The 27,170-nt window shown below is 39.0% G+C and overlaps 1 protein-coding gene across 27 annotated transcripts in view; it reads left to right on the forward strand.

Moving 5' to 3' along the window:
• The window catches only part of ATP8B4 (ATPase phospholipid transporting 8B4 (putative)), a 419,806-nt gene that overhangs the window by 56,127 nt on the left and 336,509 nt on the right, over nt 1-27,170 (forward strand). For 23 of the 27 annotated variants that reach the window (XR_005203096.1, XR_005203097.1, XR_005203071.1 and 20 more), the window contains 3 exons: nt 4,282-4,395; nt 7,012-7,110; nt 14,046-14,107. Coding sequence is in view for 12 of the 27 variants with exons in the window: in XM_017543577.2 (XP_017399066.1) it covers nt 4,282-4,395; nt 7,012-7,110; nt 14,046-14,107 (275 nt within the window). In the remaining 15 variants the exon portion in view is untranslated. The remainder of the gene's footprint in view (nt 1-4,281; nt 4,396-7,011; nt 7,111-14,045; nt 14,108-27,170) is intronic. The other 4 variants (XM_017543639.2, XM_017543631.2, XM_037744973.1 and 1 more) reach the window with 1 other exon arrangement.

Here is a 27,170-nt window from a genome sequence, read left to right on the forward strand (position 1 = left end):
ATAGACATTGTATATATCCTTTTGGCAAGATGCTAGGCTAACCTCTATTTTAGTTTTAAGTTCGAAGGAAAATATAAAACAGAATGAGGAATACGAGCTCCTTTAGTTAACTGTATTTTCTCCTTAGCTTTAATCTTCTGCATTCTTTTCTCCAAGTCCTTTCTTAGGAAAACATGTGGTTGACAGTACCCACACCCTATTTTGCAGTGTGTTAACTTCTTGAGTAGTTAACATACTGCAATACTGTCATTATTAGCCTTCAGAACAGTTTTCAGTATATTGCGCATCAGGCCAACAAAGTTGGAAATTCTCCTCTTGACGTCTCTTCTTACTTTCCCACAACTTGTAGCGCAAAACTGGACACCTTGATTCCTGACAAATGTTTTATCAGTCTGTTTTTGTGCTGCTAATAAGGACATACCTGAGACTCAGTAATTTATAAAGAAAATAGATTTAATTGATTCATACTTCAGCCTGACCAGGGAGGCCTAAGGAAGCTTGATGATGGGATGGAAGAGGAAGCAAACATGTCTTTCTTCACATGGAGGCAGCAAGGAGAAGTGCTGAGCAAAAGGGGGAAAAGCCTGTTATAAAACCATCAGATCTCATGAGAACTCACTCACTATCACGAGAATAGCAGCATCAGGGTAATGACCCTAATGATTCAGGTAGCTCCCATCAGGTCCCTCCTATGACATGTGTGGATTATGGGAACTACAATTCAAGAAGAGATTTGGTAGGGACACAGCCAAACCATATCAAATGTTAAAAATGGTCATTTAACAAATGACTGGATTTTAAAAAACAATTAGGAGTGATGACTAGGAGCCAGCGTAGGTACACCTAAAATGAGTTACCCCAAACTAACCTCATTTAAAAAGTATTATTCTGGGCATGTTGATTCTGAATTTCAGTAATATCTGTCACCCCAAATTTCTCATGTTGTTTTTGTGAATAAGAGAATTAAGCCTCAGAGAATATAGTTAGATGGCTTTACAAATGGTTAAAGAAAACATATTTAATATGTTTTATATAATACCTGAATAAAGTATTAATCTGTAGAGTGATCTCTAGTAGTTTGTCATAGCTTTATGATTTTAATTAAAAAATTGTTTTGGTGAATTTAGCCCTGTAATTTTTTTTTTTTTTTTTATACATATTTTTGTCTACTGCTTTGGAAGAATATATAAAAGGCATGTGTTTGAAATTTTCTCATGACACAAAGCTGGGAGGAATATTTAATGCTTTAGATAGTACATTTGAGATTAATTTTTTTTCATTAGGCTGGTGTAATAGGAACTATGAAAGATCAATGTTTTAAAAACCAACTGTAAATGTATAGGAAGGGAAACCTGATTTAATAGTGATTTGTGTAGAAATGATCTAGGAATTTTTGTTGATCGGAACCTACTATGAAAACATAGTGAGACACATTTGCCAAAATACCAATGAAATCTCTGGACATGTCAATACAATATAGAACACAAACATCAAAGTCCTTAGTATACATACACTTGCTGAGCCAGATTTGCTGTTGTGTTTGATTTTGAGCATCATGTTTTAAGAGAGATGCAGAGAGGTTGGGATGGATCCAGTAGAGCCTGACCAGGAAGAAATGTCCATAAAATAAGTCATGGAGAATGGTTGAGAGGTTTGGGAATATCTGAGTCAGAATAAGTATTTTGAGGGAGTCCTACGAGTGGTTCTCAAATATTTGAAGGTTATCAACATAGAAAGGCCTTAGGCTTGGCCTGGGTAACCCCAGGGATGGAACTTGGTATGTGGCAAGAAGATACTTCTTAAAAGAAGACATCCATGTGTCCAAAAAATATATGAAAAAATGCTCAACATCACTAATTATTAAAGAAGTGCAAATTAAAACCACAATGAGATACCATCTCACACCAGTCAGAATGGCCATTATTAAAACAGACGTTGGTGACGTTGCAGAGAAAAAGGAATGCTTATACACTGTTGGTAGGGTTGTAAATAAGTTCAGCCATTGTGGAAAACAGTGTGGCATTTCCTCAAAGAACCTAAAACAGAACTACTATTTGACCCAGCAATCCCTTTCTGGGTATACACCCAATGGAAAATAAATTGCATAAATGTGCATAAAGACACGTGCACTTGTATATTCATTACAGCACTATTCACAATAGCAAAGGCATGGAGTCAACCTAGATGCCCATCAGTGGTGGACTGGATAAAGAAAATGTGGTATATATACACCATGGAATACTACACAGGCATAAAAAAGAATGAAACATGTTCTTTGCAGCAGCATGGTTGAAGCTGGAGGTCATTATCTGAAGTGAATTAACACAGGATCACAAAACCAAAGACCGCGACTTCTCATAAGTGGGGGCTAAACGACGGGTACTCATGGACATAAAGATGGCAGCAATAGACACTGGGGACTTCTAGAGTGAGGAGAGTGGAAGAGTGGGGGTGAGGATTAAAACACTACCTATCAGGTACTATGCTTGTTACCAGAGAGAGCCGATGTCCCAGTTCTTCTCTAACTTGGAAGAAAGATTTCAACCAAAAGACAGTACAAAGATAGCAAAAAATTTTATTGAAAAAAATATAGTGTAAAGAGCTTATTGTAGGAAAAATAGGTATACCCCAAAGGAGGAGTGGGATGATCCTGTGGGAAAACAGTTCCAAAGGTTCTGCACAGGGAGCTTTATCATGTTAATTGGACTTTTCTGCAAATTACTGCCCCTGTCTCAAGTCTCCATCTTTCTGCTTTGTCTAGTTTTTCCCGCTCCTGCCTTAACTCTTCGTCTAGGCTTGTGGGACCCTCCTTTACTGTGGGTTAATGTGCATGTGTGGGCTGGTGATCAATACAAATTCTGTCTGATGGTGTCCTTGCTCATTGCTGCCACCCCAGGAAGGTTGTCCAGAGGCCAAATCTATACCTATTGGGCCTGCATATATCTCTTTGGAATTTCCTTGCCTGTCCTAATCTGTACTTGTGGTGCCAGGTTTCTCTTGGGAATGTCCCCTTTGGCCAGTGGTCTTTTTCCCTTTTTTTTTTTAGGAGTCTTGCTCTTCGCCCTGGCTGGAGTGCAGTGGTGCAATCCCGGCTCACTGGGACCACCTCCTGAGTTCAAACGATTCTCCTGCCTCAGCCTCCCAAGTAGCTAGTATTATAGGCATGCACCACCACACCTGGCTAATTTTTGTATTTTTAGTAGAGAGGGGGTTTCACCATGTTGGCGAGGCTGGTTTCAAACTCCTGACCTCAGGTGATCCACCTGCCTCGGTCTCCCAAAATGCTGGAACTATAGGCATGGGCCACCACGCCTGGCCCCTTTTGTCCTTCTTATTAGCATGTAGCTAACAACATTCTGACATTTTAACTGTAGAGTGCGTGATTATTGGGGTGTCTTAAGAGGCGTGCCGGGATATTTCTTTCTGTGTAGCTACCTCCTCTTTCCTATCCTCATATGACTGAGTACCCGCCTACACAAGCGTTAGAGATAGCTTTAATATGGAAATTTTGAGTGGTCCCTGTCAGGTGTGAGCTTCCCAGAGGTTTCCTTTCCCAGGAGCTCCCCCGCCTGTTCATGTCTAGCTCTTCACTCACTCTAATATGCTCTTTACCCGGTAACAGGATCCTTCATACACAAACCTCAGTGACATGTAGTTCTCTCACGTGATAATCCTGCACATATGCCCCTGAATCTAAAATAAAAGTAGAAAGAAATAGTTATTAAAATTTAAAAAAAGTTATAGGGAGGCAGATTTGGGTTTCTTATAATAAGGGCCATTCTAGCAGTTCCCATTCTGAAATGGGGACAGGCTGCCTTGCGAGGCTATCAGTTTCCCATCACAGGAGACTTTCCAAGACAGACCTAGGAGCCCCTTGACAGAGTTATCTAAATGAGTCATGCATTGGGAAGGTGGACCAGATGATTTCTGAAGTTCCCTCCTGCCTTGTGGGCCCCAATATGAACTCAGTACCTACTGTATACTGTAGGTACTCAAGCAATGACTGCCAAATAGTTGGATGCCCGAGTCAAAAATCTCAGGGGTGAACTTTTGATAAATTTTTTAGTCACAGGTGATTTTATGACATAGACCTGTAGTTTCATCTGTTATCAGGAGCATGTCATCTTGGGAAAAATGAAGGCCTTGAGCCACACAGAGTTGAAATTTCCTAGATAACCAGCTTATCTTTCCTACTTTGGCTCAGGCTTTTTGGTTTTAGAGCTGTTTCTGATAATGAGCAATGCCTTGCCCCAAACTAACACGATGCTATTTCTTTTTCAGGATAATCGTATCCATACGTCGAAATACAGTATTCTCACCTTCTTGCCAATTAATTTATTTGAACAGTTCCAAAGAGTGGCAAATGCTTATTTTCTTTGCCTTCTGATTTTACAGGTAATATTTAGGTTGTATTTCTTTATTATCTGTTTGTTGAAAGTATTCATATAATTTTTAAAAGTAGTTTACTTAATTTACTTAGCTAAATGTTCCTGATTAGGTAAAATCATCCTTTATCAGATTTTTAGTCTTGTTACTGTTTCTCTTCACAAATGTGGGAGAGGTAGGAATGGGTAAAAAGTAGTACATTTATCATTTTAAACACTGAGGTCATTTTAAAACACAGCCTTGCACTTTATTTGAACCAAACCAGAGCCTAATAATTACTGCTCATAGCTTCCCTCCTTTCTTTATCTCCCTCTCACATCTACAGTGTGGGGATTGCCAGAGCTGAGGCAAAGAGTCTTTGCTGACTAAGACTGAGTAGGTTGCAGAGCTTAATTTGGCAAATTGCATTTTCATTTATAAACAGTGACACATTTTTAATATATATAAAGTAAGTGATGATGCTATGTGTTATTTCACTGTAGGGTGACTACTTTTACAGTTTTGAATGGTTAATTGGTAATTAATAACATTTGCTTTTTCTCCCATCTGACTAAAATCTGGCCTTAAATGAAATTTTAGCTTTTATGGATACGTTGGGAAGGAAAAAGATATAAATCATACATACTGTACACATACATACTGTATACATACATAAATAGTTCATGTTAGCCAGTTATTTACCTAGTGTTTATGTTAGAGTACTTTAACCAGATCAAACTGGTAGGTCGAGAATGTGCTAAGATGTAAGAAGGTGGATTAGATTAATAGATTTGGGTACTGTTTTTTCTTTAATTGAATATCTATTTGTATTAAGAATCTTTATGTTTTAAGTGGCAGAAATCTAAATTAGTTTAAGCAAAAGACATTCATGTGTATCTCAAGTATTATTGGATCCATGAGCAATAACAATTTCATCAGGATGTGGCTTCTCTTTCTCTGTTTTGTTTGTTTGTTTTTTTAAAAACACATTGGCCTCTCTGGTAGGCCCTCTTTACTTGGTGGCACTGACAACATCATAGTTCCAACTCAGCTGAGGGTGGGGGGGGGATGTGAAATATGAATGAATGAATGACTTTTTCTGTTTCTCTAGCAAAAGCCTTGGGATTAGTTCTGACTGGAGTTATATCTTCATTCCTAAACCTGTCACTGTGGCTGAAGAGTTTGATCCAGTAATTGGCTTAACCAAGATCATATGCCAAACCCTGGATCCAGGACGGACTAAGTTTCCTAAAATTATGTGGCCTGAAAGTCAGGGGATATGATAGTTCCGTAAGAAATAGGAGGATATTTGAGAAGAACTGGATATTGATCAGGAAAACAAAAATAATGAATAAATACCTCACTATTTATTGAAGAAAGCTTAGAATCTAAGATTTCTGCCCACATCTCTCCCCATAAAATTGTTTTTGGTTTCTTCAAGTAACACTTCACATCATTCCAGAATTTTGAATTCATTTTTCTAATGGGTTTCTTATTTGTGGCCAAAGGCTCTTGTTCATAGAATTTTATATTTAGAAGGGAACTTGGGGATAGTTCAGTCTAACCTCCTTTCTTTATTGATGAAGAAATTAGATCCAGAGAGGTTAGGTGGTAAAGCTTTCACCATGAGTTGATGATGAGCTAGGACTACAATCTAGCTTTTTCTGACACCAAAGTCATTATTTTTATTGCTACATCAGAGGGTTTTGAATTTTTTAATAAAAATCTTATGTGAAAGCTGCTATATGAAATCGATTTAGAGTTGTTTTGATGGGGCCTGATCTTTAGCCACTGACCATCTCTACTCCATCCTTTCCTGCTTGATGGCTGTGAAGCACCTCCAAAATGAATCCCGTTTAAAAACCACCTAAGACATTTATGTCCACTGTCACCATGGCTCTCTTATGTGGGTGGCTTTGGAGGTATAGGCACAATGGAATAGTCCTTGAAGTCTAAGAGACCCAGTTTCAAATTTTAGCAGAGTGTGATCCTGGCTCAGTTACATGACCTCTTAGATACTTCATTTATAAAATGGGGACATGATACCCAGGTCTGCAAAATTTCCTGACTCCTGGACACCATTTATAATGTAGTATTCTGTGTTGTGTACTGGGGGTACAGTACTATTTACATGGAATACAAACCTTCTGGGATCATACAAAAACAATGCTAGTAAGAATCTAACTCAATGAACTTTTCTGAGGATTAAATGATGTAATAAATGGAAAGTACCTGGCACAGTGTCTGGTGCTAGGCAGATGTTCAAATAATCTCTCTTTGGGAATTGGTAAAAAGAGGAGTTGATAAAATTGTTAAAAGTTGAGATGAAAAGCTGAGAAAGATGGTTGACATTTAACATATTAGAGAAGGTGATCATCTGTAAAAGATTTCAAGAAGCTTCTCCCCTTGCTATAAAAACTTCAATTTTTGGTTAGGTAGTTTGAAAATGAGTTCAATAATACTCCTACTCTATGTGTCATAACCAAATACAAACACTTAAATTGTTGAAAGTCATTCTTCATTTGTACAAATAAGTCCATATAATCCCATTAATTTCTGCTAAGTTTTATAAAATTAAATGACAAAATTTGGAAGGTATATTTTTTAACTTTAAAAGTCCTAAACTATTTGGAATGTTTGTTTTAGCTAATTCCAGAAATCTCCTCCTTGACCTGGTTTACCACCATTGTGCCTTTGGTCCTGGTGATAACTATGACAGCTGTCAAAGATGCCACAGATGACTTTGTGAGTATTTGCTGTTGAGCATTCTTGAGGTTTCAATTTCAGTTGTGGCTTTTCAGAAATAGAAAATGGAGACATATTTGAAATTTTGAATGAAGTTATTTTGGTCAATGTCATATAAAACTCTACAGCTATTTGTTTGATGATTAATACAGGTGCCATAGAACCAGAGCCTATTTAAAAGCAAGAAGGCTTTAATAACTAGATTCACTTTCTCCTTTTATAGATGCGAAAACTAAAGCCCAGAAAGAGCTAGTGATTTACTAATGAAAATACAACCAATTTGTGGAAGAGCAGAATTAGAACTCAACCTGCATTCACTCAGTGGAGTGTTACTTATTCTTTAATGTATGTCTTTAAGTTTGAGAATTGGTAAACATTAGGTATTCTCACACATTCTTGTCATTATATTAGGAGTTACAAAGTCAAATATATTTGACCCTTGAATGATGTGGGGGTTAGGGGAACCAACTCCCTGTACAGTCAAAAATTCATGTGTAAGTTTTGTCTCCCTCAAAACTTTACTAACAGTCTACTGTTGCCAATTCAGTATGATATTGCCTGTGGGTTTGTTGTAAATAGCTTTTATTATTTTGAGATACGTTCTGTCGATACCTAGTTTATTGAGAGTTTTTAGAATAAAGGACTGTTGAATTTTATCAAAGGCCTTCTCTGCATCAATTGAGATAATCATGTGGTTTTTGTCTTTGGTTCTGTTTATGTGGTGGATTATGTTTATAGACTTGCATATGTTGAACCAGCCTTGCATCCCAGGATGAATCCTACTTGATATTGGTGGATTCGCTTTTTGATGTACTGTTGGCAGTCAGTTTGCCAGTATTTTATTGAAGATTTTTGCATCTGTGTTCATCATGGATATTGGCCTGAAGTTTTCTTTTCTTGTTGAGTCTCTGCCAGGTTTTGGTATCAGGACGCTGTTGATCTCATAAAATAATATGGGAAGGATTCCCTCTTTTTGGTTTGTTTGGAATAGTTTTCAGAAGGAGTGATACCAGCTCCTCTTTGCAGGTCTGGTAGAATTCAGCTATGAACCCATGTGGACCTGGGCTTTTTTTGGTTGGTAAGCTATTAATTGCTGTCTCAACTTCAGCCCTTGTTATTGGCCTATTGAGGGTTTCAACTTCTTCCTGTTTTAGGCTTGGGAGGGTGCAAGTGTCCAGGAATTTATCCATTTCTTCCAGATTTACTGGTTTATGTGCACAGAGTTGTTTGTAGTAATATCTGATGGTGGTTTGTATTTCTGTGGACTCTGTGGTGACATCCCCTTTATCATTTTTTATTGCATCTATTTGCTTCTTCTCTCTTTTCGTTAATCTGGCTAATGGTCTATTTTGTTGATATTTTCAAAAAAACAGCTCCTGGATTTATTAATTTTCTGAAGGTTTTTTTGTGTCTCTATCTCCTTCAGTTCTGCTCTGATTTTAGTTATTTCTTATTTTCTGCTAGCTTTTGAGTTTTTTTTATCATGCTCCTCTAGCTCTTTCAATTTTAGGTGATTGATGTCACGTAAATTTCAAAGGATGTTGATGATAGGATGTCGATTTTAGAGGTTTCCTTGCTTCTCATGTGGGCATTTATTGCAATAAATTTTCCTCTAGACACGCTTTAAATGTGTCCCAGAGATTCTGGCACGTTGTGTCTTCATTCTCTTTGATTTTGAAGAACATCTTTATTTCTGCCTTCATTTCATTGTTTATCCAGTCTACATTCAAGATCCAGTCGTTCAGTTTCCATGAAGTTGTGTGGTTCCGAGTTAGTTTCTTAATCCTGAGTTCTAATTTGATTGCACTGTGGTCTGAGAGACTGTTTGTTATGATTTCCATTCTTTTACATTTGCTGAGAAGTGATTTACTTCCAATTATGTGGTCAGTTTTAAAGTAGGTGTGATGTGGTGCTGTGAAGAACGTATATTCTGTGGATTTGGGGTAGAGAGTTCTCTAAATGTCTATTAAGTTTGCTTGGTCTAGATCTGAGTTCAAGTCCTGGATATCCTTGTTCATTTTCTGTCTTGTTGGTCTGTCTAAATATTGACAGTGGAGTATTAAAGTCTCCCATATTATTGTGTGGGAGTCTAAGTCTCTTTGTAGGTCATTAAGAACTTGTTTATGTATCTGAGTGCTCCTGTATTGGGTGTGTATATATTTAGGATCATTAGCTATTCTGGTTGCATTGCTCCTTTAACCATTATGTGATGCCCTTCTTTGTCTCTTTTGATCTTTTTTGGTTTAAAGTCTATTTTATCAGAGACTAGGACTGCAATTCCTTCTTTTTTTTGCTCTCCATTTGCTTGGTAAATCTTCTTTCATCCCTTTATTTTGAGCCTATGTGTATCCTTGCACGTGAGATGGGTTTCCTAGGTACAGCACTCTGATGGCTTTTGACTTTTTATCCAATTTGCCAGTCTGTGTCTTTTGATTGGTGCATTTAGCCCATTTACATTTAAGATTTATATTGTTATGTGTGAATTTTATCTTGTCATTTTGATGCTAGCTGGTTGTTTTGCCCATTAGTTCACTCAGTTTCTTCATTGTGTTGATGCTTTTTACCATTTGGTACGTTTTTGGAGTGGCTGGTACTGGTTGTTCCTTTCTATGTTTAGTGCTTCTTTCAGGAGCTCTTGTAAGGCAGGCCTGGTGGTGATGAAATCTCTGAGCAATTGCTAGTTCGTAAAGGATTTTATTCCTCCTTTGCTTATGAAGCTTAGTTTGGCTGGATATGAAATTCTAGGTTGAAAGTTCTTTTCTTTAAGGATGTTGAATATTGGCCCCTACTCTCTTCTGGCTTGTAGGGTTTCTTCTGGGAGATCCACTGTGAGTCTGATGGGCTTCCCTTTGTGGGTAACCTGATTTTCTCTCTGGCTGTCCTTAGCATTTTTACCTTCATTTCAACCCTGGTGAATCTGGCAATGTGCCTTGGGTTACTCTTCTTGTGGCATTTTTCTGTATTTGTGGTATTTTTGGTATTTCCTGGACTTGAATATTGGCCTGCCTTGCTAGGTTGGGGAAGTTCTCCTGGATAATTTCCTGAAGAATGTTTTCCAGCTTTGATTCATTCTCTCTGTCGCATTCAGGTACACAAACCAAACATAGATTAGGTCTTTTCACATAATCCCATATTTCTTGTAGGCTTTATTCATTTCTTTTCACTCTTTTTTCTCTAATCTTGCCATCTTGTTTTATTTCATTGAGTTGATCTTCAATCTCTGATATCCTTCTGCTTGGTTGATTCTGCTATTGAAACTTGTGTATGCGTTGTGACATTCTTGTGTTGTGTTTTTCAGCTTCATCATTTCATTTGTATTCTTCTCTAAGTTGTTTATTCTCCTTAGTGTTTTGTTAAACCTTTTTTTCAACATGCTTAGTTTCTTTGCATTGGGCTAGAACATGTTCTTTTAGCTCAGATAAATTTGTTATTATCCACTTTCTGAAGCCTGTTTCTGTGAATTCATCAGACTCATTCTCCATCCAGCCTTATTCCCTTGCTGGTGAGGAGTTGTGATCCCTTGGAGGAGGAAAGGTGTTTTGGTTTTGGGTGTTTTCATCCTTTTTGTGCTGGTTTCTTCCCGTCTTTGTAGATTTATCTACCTGTGGTCTTTGTAGTTGGTGACTTTGGGATGGGGTCTCTGAGTAGACATCTTTTTTGTTATGATGAAGTTATTTCTTTCTCTTTTTTTAGTTTTCCTTCTAATAGGCCCCTCTGCTGTAGGACTGTTGGAGGTCCACTCCAGACCCTGCTTGCCTGGGGATCACCTGCGGCGGCTGCAGAACAGCAAGGGTTGCTGCCAGTTTCTTCTTCTGTTATCTTCGTCTCAGAAGGGTACCTGCCAGGTGTCAGCCTGAGCTCTCCTTTATGAGGTGTCTCTTTGGATATACCGGGGTCGGAGAGCTGCTTGAGGAGACAGTCTGTCCCTTATAGGAGCTTGAGTGCTGAGCTGTGAGCTCCATTGTTCTGTTCATAGCTGCTGGGCAGGTACGTTTAAGAGTGCTGCAGTGAAACTCTTTTTTCCCAGGTGCTCTGTCCTGGGAAGGTGGGGCTTTATTTTTAAGTTCCCAACATGCTGCTGCCTTTTTTCAGAAATGCCCTGCCCAATGAGGAGGTAGCCTAGTCACAGTCTGCCAGCAGAGGCATTGCTGAGCTGCTGTGGGTTCTGCTCAGCTGCTGTATGAATTTCCTTGCAGTTTTGTTTACAGAGGTATAGTTAGAACTGCCTCAGTAATAGCGGTCTGCCTCAGTAATGGCGGACTGTCTGTGTAATGGCAGACTGCCCCTGTAATGGTGGAACTGCCTTGGTAATGGCAGACACCCTTCCCCCCATAGAGCTGGACCATCTCGTGTCCAGCTGTGCCTGCTGTGAAATTCTCAATCCAGAACGCTTCAGATTGCTGGTCTTTGTGGGGTTGGGACCTCCTGAGCCAGATCATCTGGCTCCCTGTTTCAGCCCCCTTTTTTGAGTTGAACGGGCAACTCTGTCTCCCAGTTGTTCCAGACGCCAGTTGAAACAGCTGTCCAGGTTTGTGTGAGTTTTTGTGCGGAGACCCGCTGCGCCAGCTGAAACAGCTGTGCTGGAGACTGGTGGTGCTTTTCAGCCTGGGAATCTCCTGGTCTGTGGGCAGTAAAAACTTGTTTGGAAATGCAGTGATCACTCACTCTCTGCATTGTTCTCAGTGGGAACTGCACTCTAGAGCTGTTCCTATGCGGCCATCTTGGATCATCTCTTGACTTAACTTCTTGAACCTTTCCTTTTCTGTATAACATGGCCAATGGCACCAGCAATATTGGGAAGATAGAATGAGATAATATGTATAAAGCATCAGGTTGAGAATCTAGCTCACAGGGAGTACACAATGGATGCTAGCCCTCTACTCCCTTTCTGTCCTGTGGAAGTTCCCCTCTACATCCTCATATTTATTTCTAGAGAAGAAGTTGTCCAGAAGTGTCAGCCTGGGCCTGAAACTACCATTTCTAATCCTTCCAGACTCCATCTATCCAATACCAAGTCCTCTTGGTAAAACCTGAGCAGAAGTAGAAGTGGTTGCATCTCCTAGAGAGTGAGCTGCTCAGCTTTTTGGGGATGAGCTGACTGGTTTTTTTCTGTGATGTTCAGATACTCAATTTAGGGGATTTATGTGACTAAACCAAAAGTCTTTTGATTCCATTGCAGTTAATGCCTGAATGTGCTTTCATTTTTTGTGATGTTATGTGCCAGTCCATTAACTGGACATCTCCACCAGTCAGGGTCTTGGCAAAAAACAGAGGTCACCCTGAAATTAGGTGGATTGGAGAGTTTAATAATGAAGGGATTATTTACAAAGGGTGCAGGCAAGGAAAAGCAGCTATGGCAGCAACATGGGTGGCAGTACTACTAGGCCTGAAGAGGCAAAGGAAGGAAGCAGTGAACAGCCTTGGAGATGTAGTTGAGGCCTCTTTGCAGCAGGTGGGGCTATCTGTGGAAGTAGCCATTGCTAACCCAGCTAGAAGAAAGCCAGGGGATACGTTTCCTTATTTCACTCTTCTCTGACCCTTGAATCTTCTGCCAGTACTATCTGTTGCCCAGATCTTACCAGAAGTCAAAAGGCAAGGACCACAGAGCCCAGCTTTTCATGGCACAGGGCAGAGTGGAGAGTAACGCCATGTAGATATGGTGGAGGAGAGAATATTCAGCAACCCCTCCAAATCATGCACTCAAATCAAATAATGCTTCTATTTTTATTGTTCTACTTGTAGGAAGAAGTTTGCATGTCAATGGGTGATGTGACTTAATTTACTCCTCTACCAATATTATAAACTATTTTTACAGTATGTTAAATAGTTGTAAAATGCTAACAAATGCTAAATATCTTTGTTTTCTTATTTTTACTGGTAATATCTATTAACTTACACCTGCCATTCTGAGCAATTGTATGTACTGGGTATAGCATAATAGAAAGATTGGGATGGGTTTGGGAAGGCTGTAGGAAAAGGAAAAGAGCTGGTTGAAGCATTTTATATATCATGATTTTGACACAACAGTTTGAATTTAAGAAGAAAAGAAAGCATTCTGATGATTAAAGTTTATGCAATAGAAGATTCATATCTCTTCAACAGACTACTCCTGTTTATCTGTGCATGTAGGCTAATTTGCTGAAATAACTAATATAGCCTATTATTAATGGCATTACCATTTTCTCTACTTTACCTTTGTTTCTATTTTAGCTTACTGCTACTATCTGATCTTGACATTGCACATAGAAAGACTTACCTGAATGACTGCTAATTTATGAGCCTAGTAGAGAGCTCCCAATATTGAGATTCTTCAAGCTATATGAGATGCTTACATTACTGGAGTATACAATAAGAAATACAACCATTTGGACATAAATCACAAATCTCCACCAAATGTGTTTCAGTATTGCTTTCTAATTTTTGTTTTAAATGGTCAGTACTTAATAAGATCACTGTTAACAATTAGAATTCCTGGAGAATAAAAATTCATGTTGTTACAAGTAACGTCTTGACTTCAAAGAAATCCATAAAACAGAAAGAATGATGTTCTAATAAAGCATTGAGTACATATGGGAGAGAAATGGAAGCCCCCATTCCTTGTTAAAGACGTCAAGATTAATACATGGTTTTCTCTGGGACTATAAGGCACAAGAGAGAGCATACTGTCTGCTTAGAAGCAACTAAATATATGTGGAGATTGGAAGACCATGCGGCTAGCCTTGTTTCATTGGTGACATCCAGAGTGAAAAGTAGTGAGAAGGGTTTTGATTTAGATTTAGAACATGTAGAGCTAGGTTCACAGTATGCCCAAACAGTGTCATCTTAGACCAATGACAACATTGTTAAAATGTATGAACTCAAAGTATTGCCAGTGTGCTTATGGGCTGACAAAGTACCTTGTAATGTGTTTTCTCACAAATACTTTGATTTTTCAGTTTCGCCACAAGAGTGATAATCAAGTGAATAATCGGCAGTCTGAAGTGCTCATCGACAGCAAGTAAGAAATACATTCTTTGGGTTATTCTGAAAATTTCTAGGACCCTGAAACGAGCCTTGACAATTGGTGGCTTTCTTTTTTAATTAGATATATGATAATTTTCCCCCTTTAATTTATTAAAAATTGAAGTTTAATTCTATTTTATCTTCATGGTTATCTTTTATGTTCAGCAAATGCTTGTGCTACCCACTCAACTTTGACATTCCTTTGCAGTGCCTTTTGTGGAACTCAGACACATCATTGTCACTTTCCATTTCTAGATCCAGTACTATTTAGAATTGGTGCATATGGGATTTTGTATGTGGTAGATGTTTCATGAGTGTGAATTATTTAATTTGGTAATTTCTGGGGAATATTGCTAGAGAGACTTCTCACACATTACTATGTTAAATGATAGTGATAATAAATTTGCATTCACTTGATAGTGGAATTTAGAGGGGCTATCTATCATAGTACAGATTTTTTATTGCTTTTATATTCATCCATCAATGAAGAAATATTATTTGTCAGAACAATATTAGAATCAGAAATGCTTTAAAAATGCATGTGTTTATAAACAAATGACAGCAAAGACACCTCCAGAAAACTTAGCAGAGGTAATTTTAAAACTTCTTTCCATCATTTCTTACTCTGTTTTTCTCTGTCCCCCCACCTTTCTTTGCTAATGATAATATGTGGCAAAGTGAATTTTAATGATGTACTTAAATCTGGCAGTCAGTCACATCAGGCAGTGATTTTCAATCATTTGAATACTGTGAAGAATGTGATTTCTAAAGAGAAAATCATAAAAGGAATTAGCCATATGTGAAGGAAAATGCTAAAGACATCTAGAGGGGCTAGGTAGCCTAGAGAATACAGGGTGATATTGAAGTAATCTGTATAACTAAAATGTTGTCTGATTTCTAATAACATAATGAATACCTACAGTTTTTCTTTTGGCTTGTTTTAGAAAATGGTGTAAAAAGGATAGTGAAGAAAAATGATCTTAATCTAAAACCATAGTTGTAGAGACAGAGCCTTGGAAAGTGTGATCCTGGTGTGACATGGATAAGGCCATAAAGGTTCCTGGACTCTCATGGTTCAATTGCAGGTTAGCAGGTTTTGAATCGTTGCCACCACAATGTGATGTTAAAAGTATGCATTTTGCACTGACAGACTTAAGTATGAGTTTTTTCCTACTCTGAATAATTCTGTGGTCTTGGGCAAGTTTTTAATCTCTGTAAGCCCTGGATTTCTCCTCCGTAAGGTGGGGTTATAATGGGGTCTCTCCCATGGATAGAATTACTGTGAAGGTTAAAGGAGTTCTGTAAAATGCTTGGCCCAGTGTCTTGTGTGTTGGTAGCATTCTCCACGTAGTCTCGTTACTTCTTTAAAAGGCTTTCTATAAGAGAGAGTGTGTGTGGCTTTGGGTAGTACTGTTGCATCGCTTTCTCAAGTCTGAAAGTTCTGACTGGGCGTTAGCTCCGATGTTAATACATTCCTTTTCCAAGGAACATCTCATTACTTTGGAGTCTTATCTCATATAAAGTGTGTTAAAACTAAATATACTTACATAGTGAATTTGAACTAATAACTCTGGCATATCTTTTAAGGTCTCTTAAATTACCAGTTAAATTTTGTGGTAATACCTGGATTGTAATAGATGTTGGGGTTTCTATTTGGAGGCCATTGGATTAATCCAGTAACTTAGATATTCAGGAATTTGATGACTATATGTCTCCCACACATGATGACTGTCATTACCGTTATCATTTGAAATACTGTTTTACTTTCTTGTGGTTTTATTTAGCTTTTTGTTAATTCCTTGTGAGATAATATTTCTTTGTAACAGTATGGTGTGATGTTTTGAAAAGCATTGTTGCTGATCCTATAAAGTTGAAGGGAGAAGCATCTATTATTGAGAATGGAATATTCTTTAGGATTCAGTGAAAAATCAGACAAAAATCTCAATTTGAGAGATTACACACCACTGTCAGCTCCTCTAGGGTTGGGGTCCTCTCCCTTGATCATGTTTGTGTCTCTTGAGCCTACCACAGTATCTGTTGAATTTTCAAACTGAGCTGTAACAAGTGTCCGTGAAGAGAGGGCAACCTACAAGAGGAGCTTGTTCTGTTAAATTTTGTTAAATCCCATCATTAGCCAATTCCAGTGCATAGGATGATGGTTTCTGTAGGATGTACTCAGGCTATGGATACTGGCTTTTCGCTTTTTGGATTTTGAGATATTGGGGAAATCAAATGGGCCTAGATCTGAGCTAGCACAAGGAGTGTTGAGTTCTGTGGAGTTGGTGGTTATGGAGGATGTTGTTGGGGTTCTGCCCAGATTTTCCTGCCTTCCTGTGCTCATCCCCAAACACCCATGTGCATTCCTTCTAAGAACGTGCACCTGCCACTTTCTGTATAGCATAGCCCTTGGGATGTTGGACCCGATGACCAATTGGGGCAGGAGCACGAAACAGCAGCTCCCCTGCCTCAGGTTGGACAAACTCGGAGGTGTAATTTGCACTCCTCAGTGTCCCTTGAGCTCAGGCTGAGGACAGAACTTGCCTGCAATCACACTCTTAGCTTCTTCCCCTTTCCTGTGTTGCTTCTCATCTCCCTTCCCAGTTTCTCCTGGAAATACTTTCTTAATGAACCACTTGCATGTGAATACTCATCTCAGGATCTGCTTCCAGGGAAGCATGTATAAGATAGTAGTTCGTACGTAATTAAGCCTATGGTAATATTAAGGGAAAATATTTAAAAAGTGTTTTGGCCCTATCCTTGGCATCTGTGGGCCACAATTCAGCAATAAAGTAAAATGGATGGAGGGGATCAGGGTCCCTGGAAGTCCAGGTGTTCCTGGGATGGGTGTCACATTGGGTTGGGCACTGCCAGGTGCTTGTGGCTTCACTTGTGTGTTCTTGGCAGAAGGTCTTGGACTTAGGGTCTTCATATTAGAGCAGGAGCTATTGGCACATCCTGGAAGGAGGCAGGGCATAGTCAGCTTTGGAGAGGAGGACCCCCAAGGGAAGAAAGTGGGATGAAAGTAGCAGTCAGGAAACCTGAGTCCACGTACATGATCACTGTGTGACTTGGGGCAATTGATTTTCCTTGCAGGCTTCAGGTACCCCTTCTGTTGTGCTCAGGAACCAGTAAGGTGGGTGGCTACATTTAGATTCAACATGTTTATTGAGCAAGTACTATGTGTGGGCTCCCACACTGAAGTCTCATAAAACCCTAAAATTTGGGTAATAGTGCCCCGATATTAAAGATGAGGAGATTAAGGCTCCGAAGGGATGACTATCCCTGGGTTTCATGGCAGGTAAGAGTCTACGTTAGAGTTCTTCTATCCATTCATGATGCAATGTGTCAAGTGTGGACTTTGTGTTCTGATCAAAGTCTTATCTATTTATATTTGAAGGGCTTTGTATACAATCACATAAATAAAAACATTATATAATATATAGTTTACCTATATGTTAATATGCATATGTAAATATGCATATACATCCACACTTTCAGTGCCTGGGATATTACTCATTAACATTCTTAGCACCAAGTGAACTATAATGCAAACCTCAGACCACGATGTAATTATGGAAGTGAAACCTTTCCCTTCTAACCTTCCTTTTCAATTTCACTTTTTTTTTTTGTTTGTTTTCTAACTCTATTCTGTTCAAATCAGGACAAATCTTCTGCCTCTGCAAACTGTTATAATGTGTCAAAGTGCTTAAGAAATGGGTATTGAGCCTTTGGTAAAATCTTTTCATGACTTCTGGTTTTTGTTTTGTTTTGTTTTTGAGATGAAGTCTTGTTCTTGTTGCCAAGGCTGGAGTGCAGTGGCATGATCTCGGCCTACTGCAACCTGCGCCTCCCAGGTTCAAGCAATTCTCCTGCCTCAGCCTCCTGAGTAGCTGGGATTACAGGCAACTGCCACCATTCCCAGCTAATTTTGTATTTTTAGTAGAGATGGGGTTTCTCCATGTAAGTGATCTGCCCACCTTGGCCTCCTGAAGTGCTGGGATTACAGCGTGAGCCACCCTACCCGGCCAACGACTTCTGTTTTAAAAGTTAGTATAGTGATGGCACGATTCCTTATTGCAGAAGTTAATGTGCCTGCTGCACACCAGGTGTGCATTCTTAGCCCTAGGCTACAAGATACTGTTAGCAAGTCTGCAAGTACAATACCTACTTAAATGTTTCATGAGAGGATGTTTCCTCAGGTCCTGCTAACTGTCCCTGGCTACCGTGGGAGTAACTGGGCAGGTGAAGGGCAAGTGAGAGGGATCCCGAAAGTTCCTGCAGAGGTCATCTAATCTCATGCTCCTCAAACCAGGCATCACATTAGAATCACTCGAGGGGAGTTAAAAAATACCCACATCCCACCTACAGCCCAGAGCAATTAAAAGAGGGTCTTGGACATGGGACCCTTCTGTTTCTTAAAGTTTCCAAGATGACTAACGTACAGACAGGTTTGAGAGCCTCTAGTTGAAGCCATGTCTTTACCCATATCTGTCTGTTTATACTTGTATCTGTTTAATTTTAAAAGATACTCAGTGTCCGTGCGCGTGGTCGCTCATGCCTGTAATACCAGCACTTTGGGAGGCTGAGGCAGGTGGATCACCTGAGGTTAGGAGTTTGAGACCAGCCTGACCAACATGATGAAACCGTGTCTTTACCAAAAATACAAAAATTAGCTGGATGTGGTGGCGGGTGCCAATAATCCCAGCTACTCAGGAGGCTAAGGCAGGAGAATCACTTGAACCTGGGAAGCAGAGGTTGCAGTGAGCTAAGATCAGGCCACTGCATTCCAGCCTGGGTGACAGAGTGAGAGACTCTGTCTCAAAAAAAAAGGACACTCAAGGAAGGGAATTCCATTTAATCCTAATAAGCATCTATATACTGTTGGTGGGGTTGTAAATTACTCAGCCACTGTGGAAAGCAGTGTGGATATTTCTCAAAGAATCTAAAACAGAACTACTGTTTGACCCAGCAATTCCATTACTGGGTATGCCCCAGTGGAAAATAAATCATTCTTCCATAAAGACACATGCACACATACACTCATTGCAACACTATTCACAATAGCAAAGACATGGGATCAACTTAAATGCCCATCAATAATGGACTGGATAAAGAAAATGTGGTATATATACACCATGGAATACTACATAGCCTTAAAAAAGAACAAAATCATGTTCTCTGCAGCAACATGGATGACGCTGGAGGCTATCATCCTAAGTAAATTTATACAGGAACAGAAAACTAAATACCACATGTTCTCACTTATAAGTGGGGGCTAATTATTGAGTACACATGGATATAAAGATGGGAACAATAAACATTGTGGACTAGTAGGAAGGGAGAAAGGGAGCAGGACAGAGATTGAAAAACTACCTATCGAGTACTCTGCTTATGACCTGAGTGGTGGGATCATGAGTATCCCAAACCTCAGCATCACACAATAGTCCCATTTAACAATCCTGCACATGTATCCCCTGAATCTAAAATAAAAGTTGAAATTATTAAGAAATAAAATAAAATGGTAAGCATAGTTTTTCACATAATACATATCTTTAAAAATCCAGGATTTTGGGCTGAGACGATGGGGTCTTAGCAGAAAATCAAACACCGCATGTTCTCACTCATAGGCAGGTGTTAAACAATGAGAACATATGGACACAGGGAGAGGAGTACTACACACTGGGGTCTGTTGAGGGGAAATAGGGAAGGGACAGCAGGGGGTGGGGAGTTGGGGAGAGATAGCATGGGGAGAAATGTCACATATAGGTGAAGGGGAGGAAGGCAGCAAATCACACTGCCACGTGTGTACATATGCAACACTCTTGCATGTTCTTCACATGTACCCCCAAACCTAAAATGCAATAAAAAAATCTAGGCTTCTCTGTTCATTCTTCCAGGCTGCTAGCATCCCTTCTTTGTGTCATTATTAACAAATAGAGTCCTTATCACTTCTTCTTTATATTTTTACTTCTCTAACATCTTCAAAACTTAAGATTTTGCATTAGAACAGTCTGGGATCAGATGCTTCAGTGCAATTACCCTCAGTTAATCAGGATATTTCTCTGACACCTTTAGATTTTAAATTGTGCTTGACCATAAGCATTTTGTGCAACACATTCTACTTTATACTTTACTGTACATTGGTTAACTTTGCTTAAATCTCTGAAGCTGTCATAGGCCTGTTTCCATCAATGTTATTCTTTCATTTTTCTTTTGGAAATTGTGTGTATTATGGGGAAAGGAAGGAGCTTTCTTTTACTACTGCAGAGTATTGTCTCTGCACTTTTCAAGTCTGGTATTTCTAAATGCTGCATAATTATGTGAACAAATACACTCTTTCAATAGGAACAACTTGGTTAATCAACTTTTCTAGTTTAATTGAGTGATGTCTCCCATTGGATATTAGAATTTAAAATTATGTTTCATTTTTTCCATTACAAATTTTTTCCATTATAAAAGCAGCATTATGCTGGAAGGAAGAAAATAACATTCATTCTTCCACTATCCAAAAGTACTTATTGTTACTATTTTCTTATATGTCCTCTCTGTCTTTTTTTCTATGCCAAGATTTCTTTAATTATGTATCTTTATTTTTATCCTTCTCCTTTTACTTTAGATCGTATCATTATGATTTCTTAGTTCTTTATACATAGAATTTTTAGGGGCTTCCTAACATTCTATCTAGTCCATATCTCCCAGTTGACATACCATATCTCCATTGCGTTTAATCTGTTTTCAATTTGAAAATATAATTTCTTGATCTTTCTTGATCTAGAACTGGAAATACCATTTGACCCAGCAATTCCATTACTGGGTATATACCCAAAGGATTATAAATCATTCTGCCCTAAAGACACATATACATATATGTTTATTGCAGCACTATTCATAGTAGTAAAAATTTGAAACCAACCCAAATGCTCATCAATAATAAACTGGATAAAGAAAAGTTGACACATGTACACCGTGGAATACTATGCAGCCATAAAAAAGAATGAGTTCATGTCTTTTGCAGGGACATGGATAAAGTTGGAAGCCATAATTCTCAGCAAGCTAACACAGGAACAGAAAACCAAATGCCACATGTTCTCATTCATAAGTGGGAGTTGAGCAATGAGAACACATGGACACAGGGAAGGGAACATCACACACTGGGGTCCATCATGGGATGAGGAGCAAGGAGAGCATTAGCACAAATACTTAATGCATGCAGGACTTAAAACCTAGATGATGGGTTGATAGGTACAGTAAACCACCATGGCACATGTATACCTATGTAACAAACCTGCACATTCTGCACATGTATCCCAGAACTTAAAGTAAAATTAAAACAAAATAAACATTTATTGAATAAAAAGTATTTGTAATATATGATAATCTCCAAATGGCAACAATTTAAAACAATTTGAACATGTTTTACATTATAATAGCTAACTATATAGCATTTAAAAGTGAAGTATATAAAATATTAGTTCTGGGTCTGGCATCTTGATAGCAAATTTGGGTATTGATTCAGAGGGTGGCTAGCATGTCCTTCAGGCAGCTATGATGGACCTGTTCCCACCTTCCTTGTGCTTCCAGATTAGAGGCATGTAGACCTATGGTGAAGAGATTTACCATTTGCTGCTGTGTTCTTGGAAACAACTTACCCAGTAAGGTGGATGTGTGGGGTAAATATATATGACATTGCCTTTTGCTGGATTTTATCCATTACATCAGTCTTGGGTAAGAGTGAATTGTTACTTTTATTAAATATTCTCTTTTTCTTTTTGAGTGCCTGCAACAAAAAAACCCAAAGATCATTGAACGTAGTGTATTTGTAGCTGACACACATTTAGTGTGTCTGTGTGTGTTTAAGTGGGAGAGTGGGACCTTTTTGATAGCATTAATGTACCCTCAGTTGAGTTATTCCATTTAAATTGTGGGCTTGAAGTTAGAGTGGTTAAACACAAGGCACAGGACCAACTGCCTGAGTTTTTTAACCCCAGGCCACCCAGATTACTTATACATTATGATGGTACAGTCATTTAAAAGAACTACAACAGTGTCACGACTCACATACAGAAACCAGCTCATTGGCAAAGGGACTGGGGAATGAGCTAGGGGAAAGGTATTTAGGGTCTTACAGGAATAGACTTGCAGATTTGAAAGGAGATTTTGAGGAGAAAAACTTGATTCTTTATTAAAAAGCAATAAAACATACTTTTATGGGTGTAACAGTGACACCCATAACAATGAGTTCAAAGGCAAGCTAACAAGAGTGGTCTCAGTGCTTTTTGAACTGAGTGAGTAGTTTAAAAATTAATATTCAACTCTCAGTAATAGTGTTTCAAAAATAGTTTTGTCTGCAATAAATTAATTTCAGTTTCTTAAGTCTTGGATTGATCATTTCTTGGGCAGTTTCTGGTTCTCAGCTTTGCAGATGGAGGGGTCCCTTTGCCAATGAGGTGATTTCTGTATGTGAGTGGTGATGTTGTAGTTCTTTTAAAAGACTTTCCATTGTAATCAGTTATTATATTGCATGAATACAGCTTTTAAGGGTTGAGTTTTTAAATGGTGGCTATTTTTCCAAATGAGGTGCACCTTGAAGTAACAGGAAATTATAACACTTTCAAAACTCTGCACATGGGATTTTCAGTAGCATCTCCTAATTTGTTTTTAAAGTTTATGTGACCCAGATGTTAGCTGTTCTCGTTTTCTCCTCTTAAAGTTCCTTCAACGAGCCCTCTCACATAAAAACCTTAGAGGGCAAGGTAGAGTTGACTGAAGAATTTGTGGGGGACCAGATTGAGGGGGTTTATTTTATATACTCCTTAGCCAGCAACATGAAATCCTATTTCAACATTTTTCTTCACTAAAGTGCTCCTCCTCAGCTGCTGGCCTTTTAAGTGTCTCCTTCCCCCGTTCTGTGCTCAGAGAGACTGGCTCCAGTCTCTCCTCTCTCAGTGTCTAGGGCTCCTCAAATTGATCTCACCCTTATCAGAGAAAGTAGTTTGATTCTCCCTCAGTTCCAAACTCAAACCTATTGCAGTGAATCACCAAAATAGCAGGGTCTTCTGTAACCAGGACACATTTATCTTAGATGACAATGGAAGTGAAAGATACACCAAGTTCTATCTATGTGTTATTTAAAACGCTGTTCTTTCTCTTTTTAAAAAATTGGTTAGGTGTATTTTCTGTTGTTACTGGGAGGAGTTCCACAGTTTCTTTTGAAAAAATAACGAACAAAAAACCCCAAACTTATACCTAACCAGAAAGGCCTTGGAGATGTTAGAACATTCATTTTAAAAATGTAAAATTTTCTTAGGATCCAAAATCTGAAAGCTAAAAGAAATCGACATATTATAGTGAAGAAATATAGTGAAGATATTTGGTTTCATTCAGTGCTCAAAGGTTATCTATACCAAACCAAGCATATGTTTTTAGCAGCATCTGTTGATTATTTCTCATCAATTTTTCCTCCCAGCAAGTTTTTACTACAGGGGCATTTTGCTTTACACTTCCTGACATGATTTCAATGGGTTAATTTATTCCATATATTTTTAATTGGTGTATGATCTGTTTGCTGTGGGTAGTAAATTAAGAAAACTTGAAAGAATACAAACAAAACATAGAAATCATCCTTGATCTTGCTACCCAGATCAGAGTTAACTACAATTAATTTGTGGATACATTTTATGGTTTGCTCTCCTTCATCTTTGCTTGCTCCTCCTCTTATTCCTCTCTGCTTCTCCACACAATATTCCTTTTAAAAACAATTGAGGTTATTTTGTACTACATACTACTGTCATGGTTGGACAGTACAAAGATATGTGCAACAGAACCTGTGAATATGATCTTAGTTGGAAAAAAACTCTTAGCAGACATAATTAAATTAAAGATCTTGAGGTAAGATCATCCTGGATTAGGGTGGACTCTAAACCCAACCACCAATATCTTTATGAGAGAAGAGAAGGAAAGAAGAGACACAGGAAAGAAGCTTATGTACAGGTGGAGGTAGAGATTGGAATTATATAGCTCCAAGCCAAGGAATGCTTGAAGCTATTAGAAGCTAGGAGAGAGGTCTGGAACGGATCCTCCATTAAGGTCTCCAGAGGGTTTGCAGCTTTGCTAACACTTTGATTTTGGACTTCTTACCTGAAGAGCTGCAAGAGAATAAAGTTCTGCTGTTTTAAAGCAGATGGTTGGTGATGATCTACTTTTAAGCTACATAGTTTGTGGTGACATGTTACAGCAGCCCTAGAAGGCTAATACTCACTTGCTTTTAGTTTTTACTTGAGAGGTTCTACGTTTGTTCATTTGTTCATTCTTTCACTCAGTAGACACTTACCCTCTGCCTGCTGTGTGTCAGAATTCTACAGTTACTTTTGCACCAACCTAATACATGCAGAGGATACAGAGTTTAGTAAGATATAGTGTTTTCCCCAAATATAATGTGATCATATGTATATGGTACAGGATAGGTTTATCTGTAGAATTGCCAGGATACTCTCACATTTTGTTATTTTTACTCCTGGGTAAGGTGCCTGAGCAAAATGACTCATCTCATTAGGAATGTGCAGCTCTCAAAAGTTCTTGTCAGTATACAGGCTCTGTAGAAGAAACAATGCCAGGTGGTAGAAAACCTCTGTAGGTTTTGGGAGCCTGGCTGGGAATGGTGCTTTGAAGTTGTAAGTCAGGAACACTGGATTGCCTTTAAACTTGACCGATTTTCTCAAAAGCTGAGATCTAGTTCCTTATTCCATGTTAGGACATTTTCTAATTCTCTCTACTTATTGATCTTTGACAAGAATTAGATGTGCAATATTGGATAAAAAGAAAAAGATAGAGGCAAACAGCATAGAAAGTAAGAGTGATGAGCTCTAAATTAGATCTAAGTACTCAAAGGGACTTGGGAAATTTTAGGCCTGTAAAAAATAGCATTGTCAGCAACATATAGAAAGAAGATTCTGGCAGTGGCTTTGTGGAAGAGTTATGAGATGAGGAAGACTGGGAAATATAATTGAGAATGATACTGAATATTGTAGAAGAAAGGTAATGGACTCCAGTGATGGAGAAAGAATAGATTTTGAGGATGTGAAGAAAGTTCATGGTATTTTCTAATGGAGAATATGAAATTCCTTACTTAACATTGTTGATAGGTTCTTGGAAACTGTGACTTTAAGTGAAACAACATACAGCAGGTCCTCAAATAACATTGTTGAGTTCAAAGTCATTTCATTATAGAGTGGGTGAGGAAAAACTTGGTGTTGTTGCATGTCATTCTGCTTAAAGTCACAGTTTTCAAGAACCTACAACATTTTCCACAACGTTAAGTGAGAACTTACTGTCTCTGGTGCAATCAAGTATGTTTTCCATAATCTTAGCAATTCTTTCACAGTAAACATTATTGGATTTTAAATTTGTTTAATGTCCAGTGTTAAGTCCAGTATGATGGAGATGCAGGGGGAAAGAAGAAAAGTTAAGTACAGTATTGAGAAATGGAATTGAGTTTGGAGAGGGCCTCATGGAGAGGAGGTTTAAGGGGCTCTGGTGGCAACAGGGGACGAATTTCATTTAGATGAGCTAGTTTGCTCAGTGTCAATTAGCATTTTCTAGGGCTCCCTCAGGGATATGATAGAGGTTTAATAGGTGCATTGAGAGTAGCAGCAGGGATTCATGTTTTTCATCCATCCATCCATCCCTCCCTCCCTCCCTCCCTCTCTCCTTCCCTCCCACATTTAAGTAACACTTAGGAGTACCAGCTACTATGCTAGGTGCTATGGACACAGGTATTATTATGACCCATGTCACTGCCCTGAAGGAGTCTGAGGTCTGGGGGAAGAGATGGACAAATAAACAGACTCTTATTTGACAGCAATAGGTTCAAGGAAGAATGAGGTGTTCCAGGTGCTCTGGGTGCTCTGTGTGCACACATGTGGGGTAGAGATGGCTAATACCAGTTTTTGGAGGCTGGTGGCAGAAATACAATTGTCTCAGAATGACCCTTGAAAGAACTGGCCCCCCCAACAAAGGTCAGCCATTGAAGAGCTAATTGAACGGTGGGATGAGAGGGTGGGGAGAGCATTGGAGAACCCAGGAAGAGGTCAGACCGTAGAGGATGACGAGGTCTTTACAGTCTTATTGAAGAGGGAGGCTAAGAATATATGCTAGATGAAAAACGAGCCCAAATCCATTATCTCCCATCCCACCAGCAATGTTCTCTAGTGCATTGTGGTCCATCACATGTGCCATCTTCACAGGCAGGCTGCTCGTTGTAAGATTCTTAGGCAACATGGCAGTGGGAACCTCTGTGGTCCTTTTACCCCACAAGGCAGGAAGGTGTTGGGAAAAGTCCACTAGTCAGGTGTCAGGAGGCTGAGGTTCCATCCTGGCTCTGTCATAAATTGACTACAGGACTGAGGACCAAGGACTTGAGTTTTCTCATGTATAAAACAAAGAGATTGGATACCAGTCATTTTCAAACATTTCTTTTTCCAATGGGCAAAACCCATTTCAAATGAAATCTTGTGAATGGTATGGTTGCTCAGAGCAGGTGCCCTTGGCTACCCTCTCACCCTTTGTGGTAGCTCTTGAGGAACCCCCACAAGCATCACAGCACTGGATAGTATCTCTGCACATGAGGTCTGAGGACTCCCTGCATCTGAGTCACTCTAGGTGCAAATTCCTGGGCTCTTTCCCGGATCTCCTGAATCAAACCTTTTGGGTCTGGGACTGAGGACTCTATTTTAAATAAACATTTCATGGGATTCTCATGCATTGAAGTTTCAGTACCATTGGGCCAGATATTTCACAGTCCCTCTCAGGCTTTAAGTACTATGACTCTGTGATCCTCTTCAGCTTTGGTGTGATAGTGAGGAACAAAAAAGGGAAGTCAGTGACTTCACCTGATAAAAGATTTAACAGAAAATGGGAGATAGGAAGTACGAGGATGGATTTGATGGTAATAGTAATAGAGATGACAGTGGAACAAGAGGGTAGGATATAAGAGTTAAAAAATGGATTAGGCACGGCCGGGCACAGTGGCTCAAGCCTGTAATCCCAGCACTTTGGGAGGC

The sequence above is a fragment of the Cebus imitator genome, unplaced genomic scaffold (assembly GCF_001604975.1).
Source record: "Cebus imitator isolate Cc_AM_T3 unplaced genomic scaffold, Cebus_imitator-1.0 Scaffold9, whole genome shotgun sequence".
Taxonomy (NCBI): domain Eukaryota; kingdom Metazoa; phylum Chordata; class Mammalia; order Primates; family Cebidae; genus Cebus; species Cebus imitator.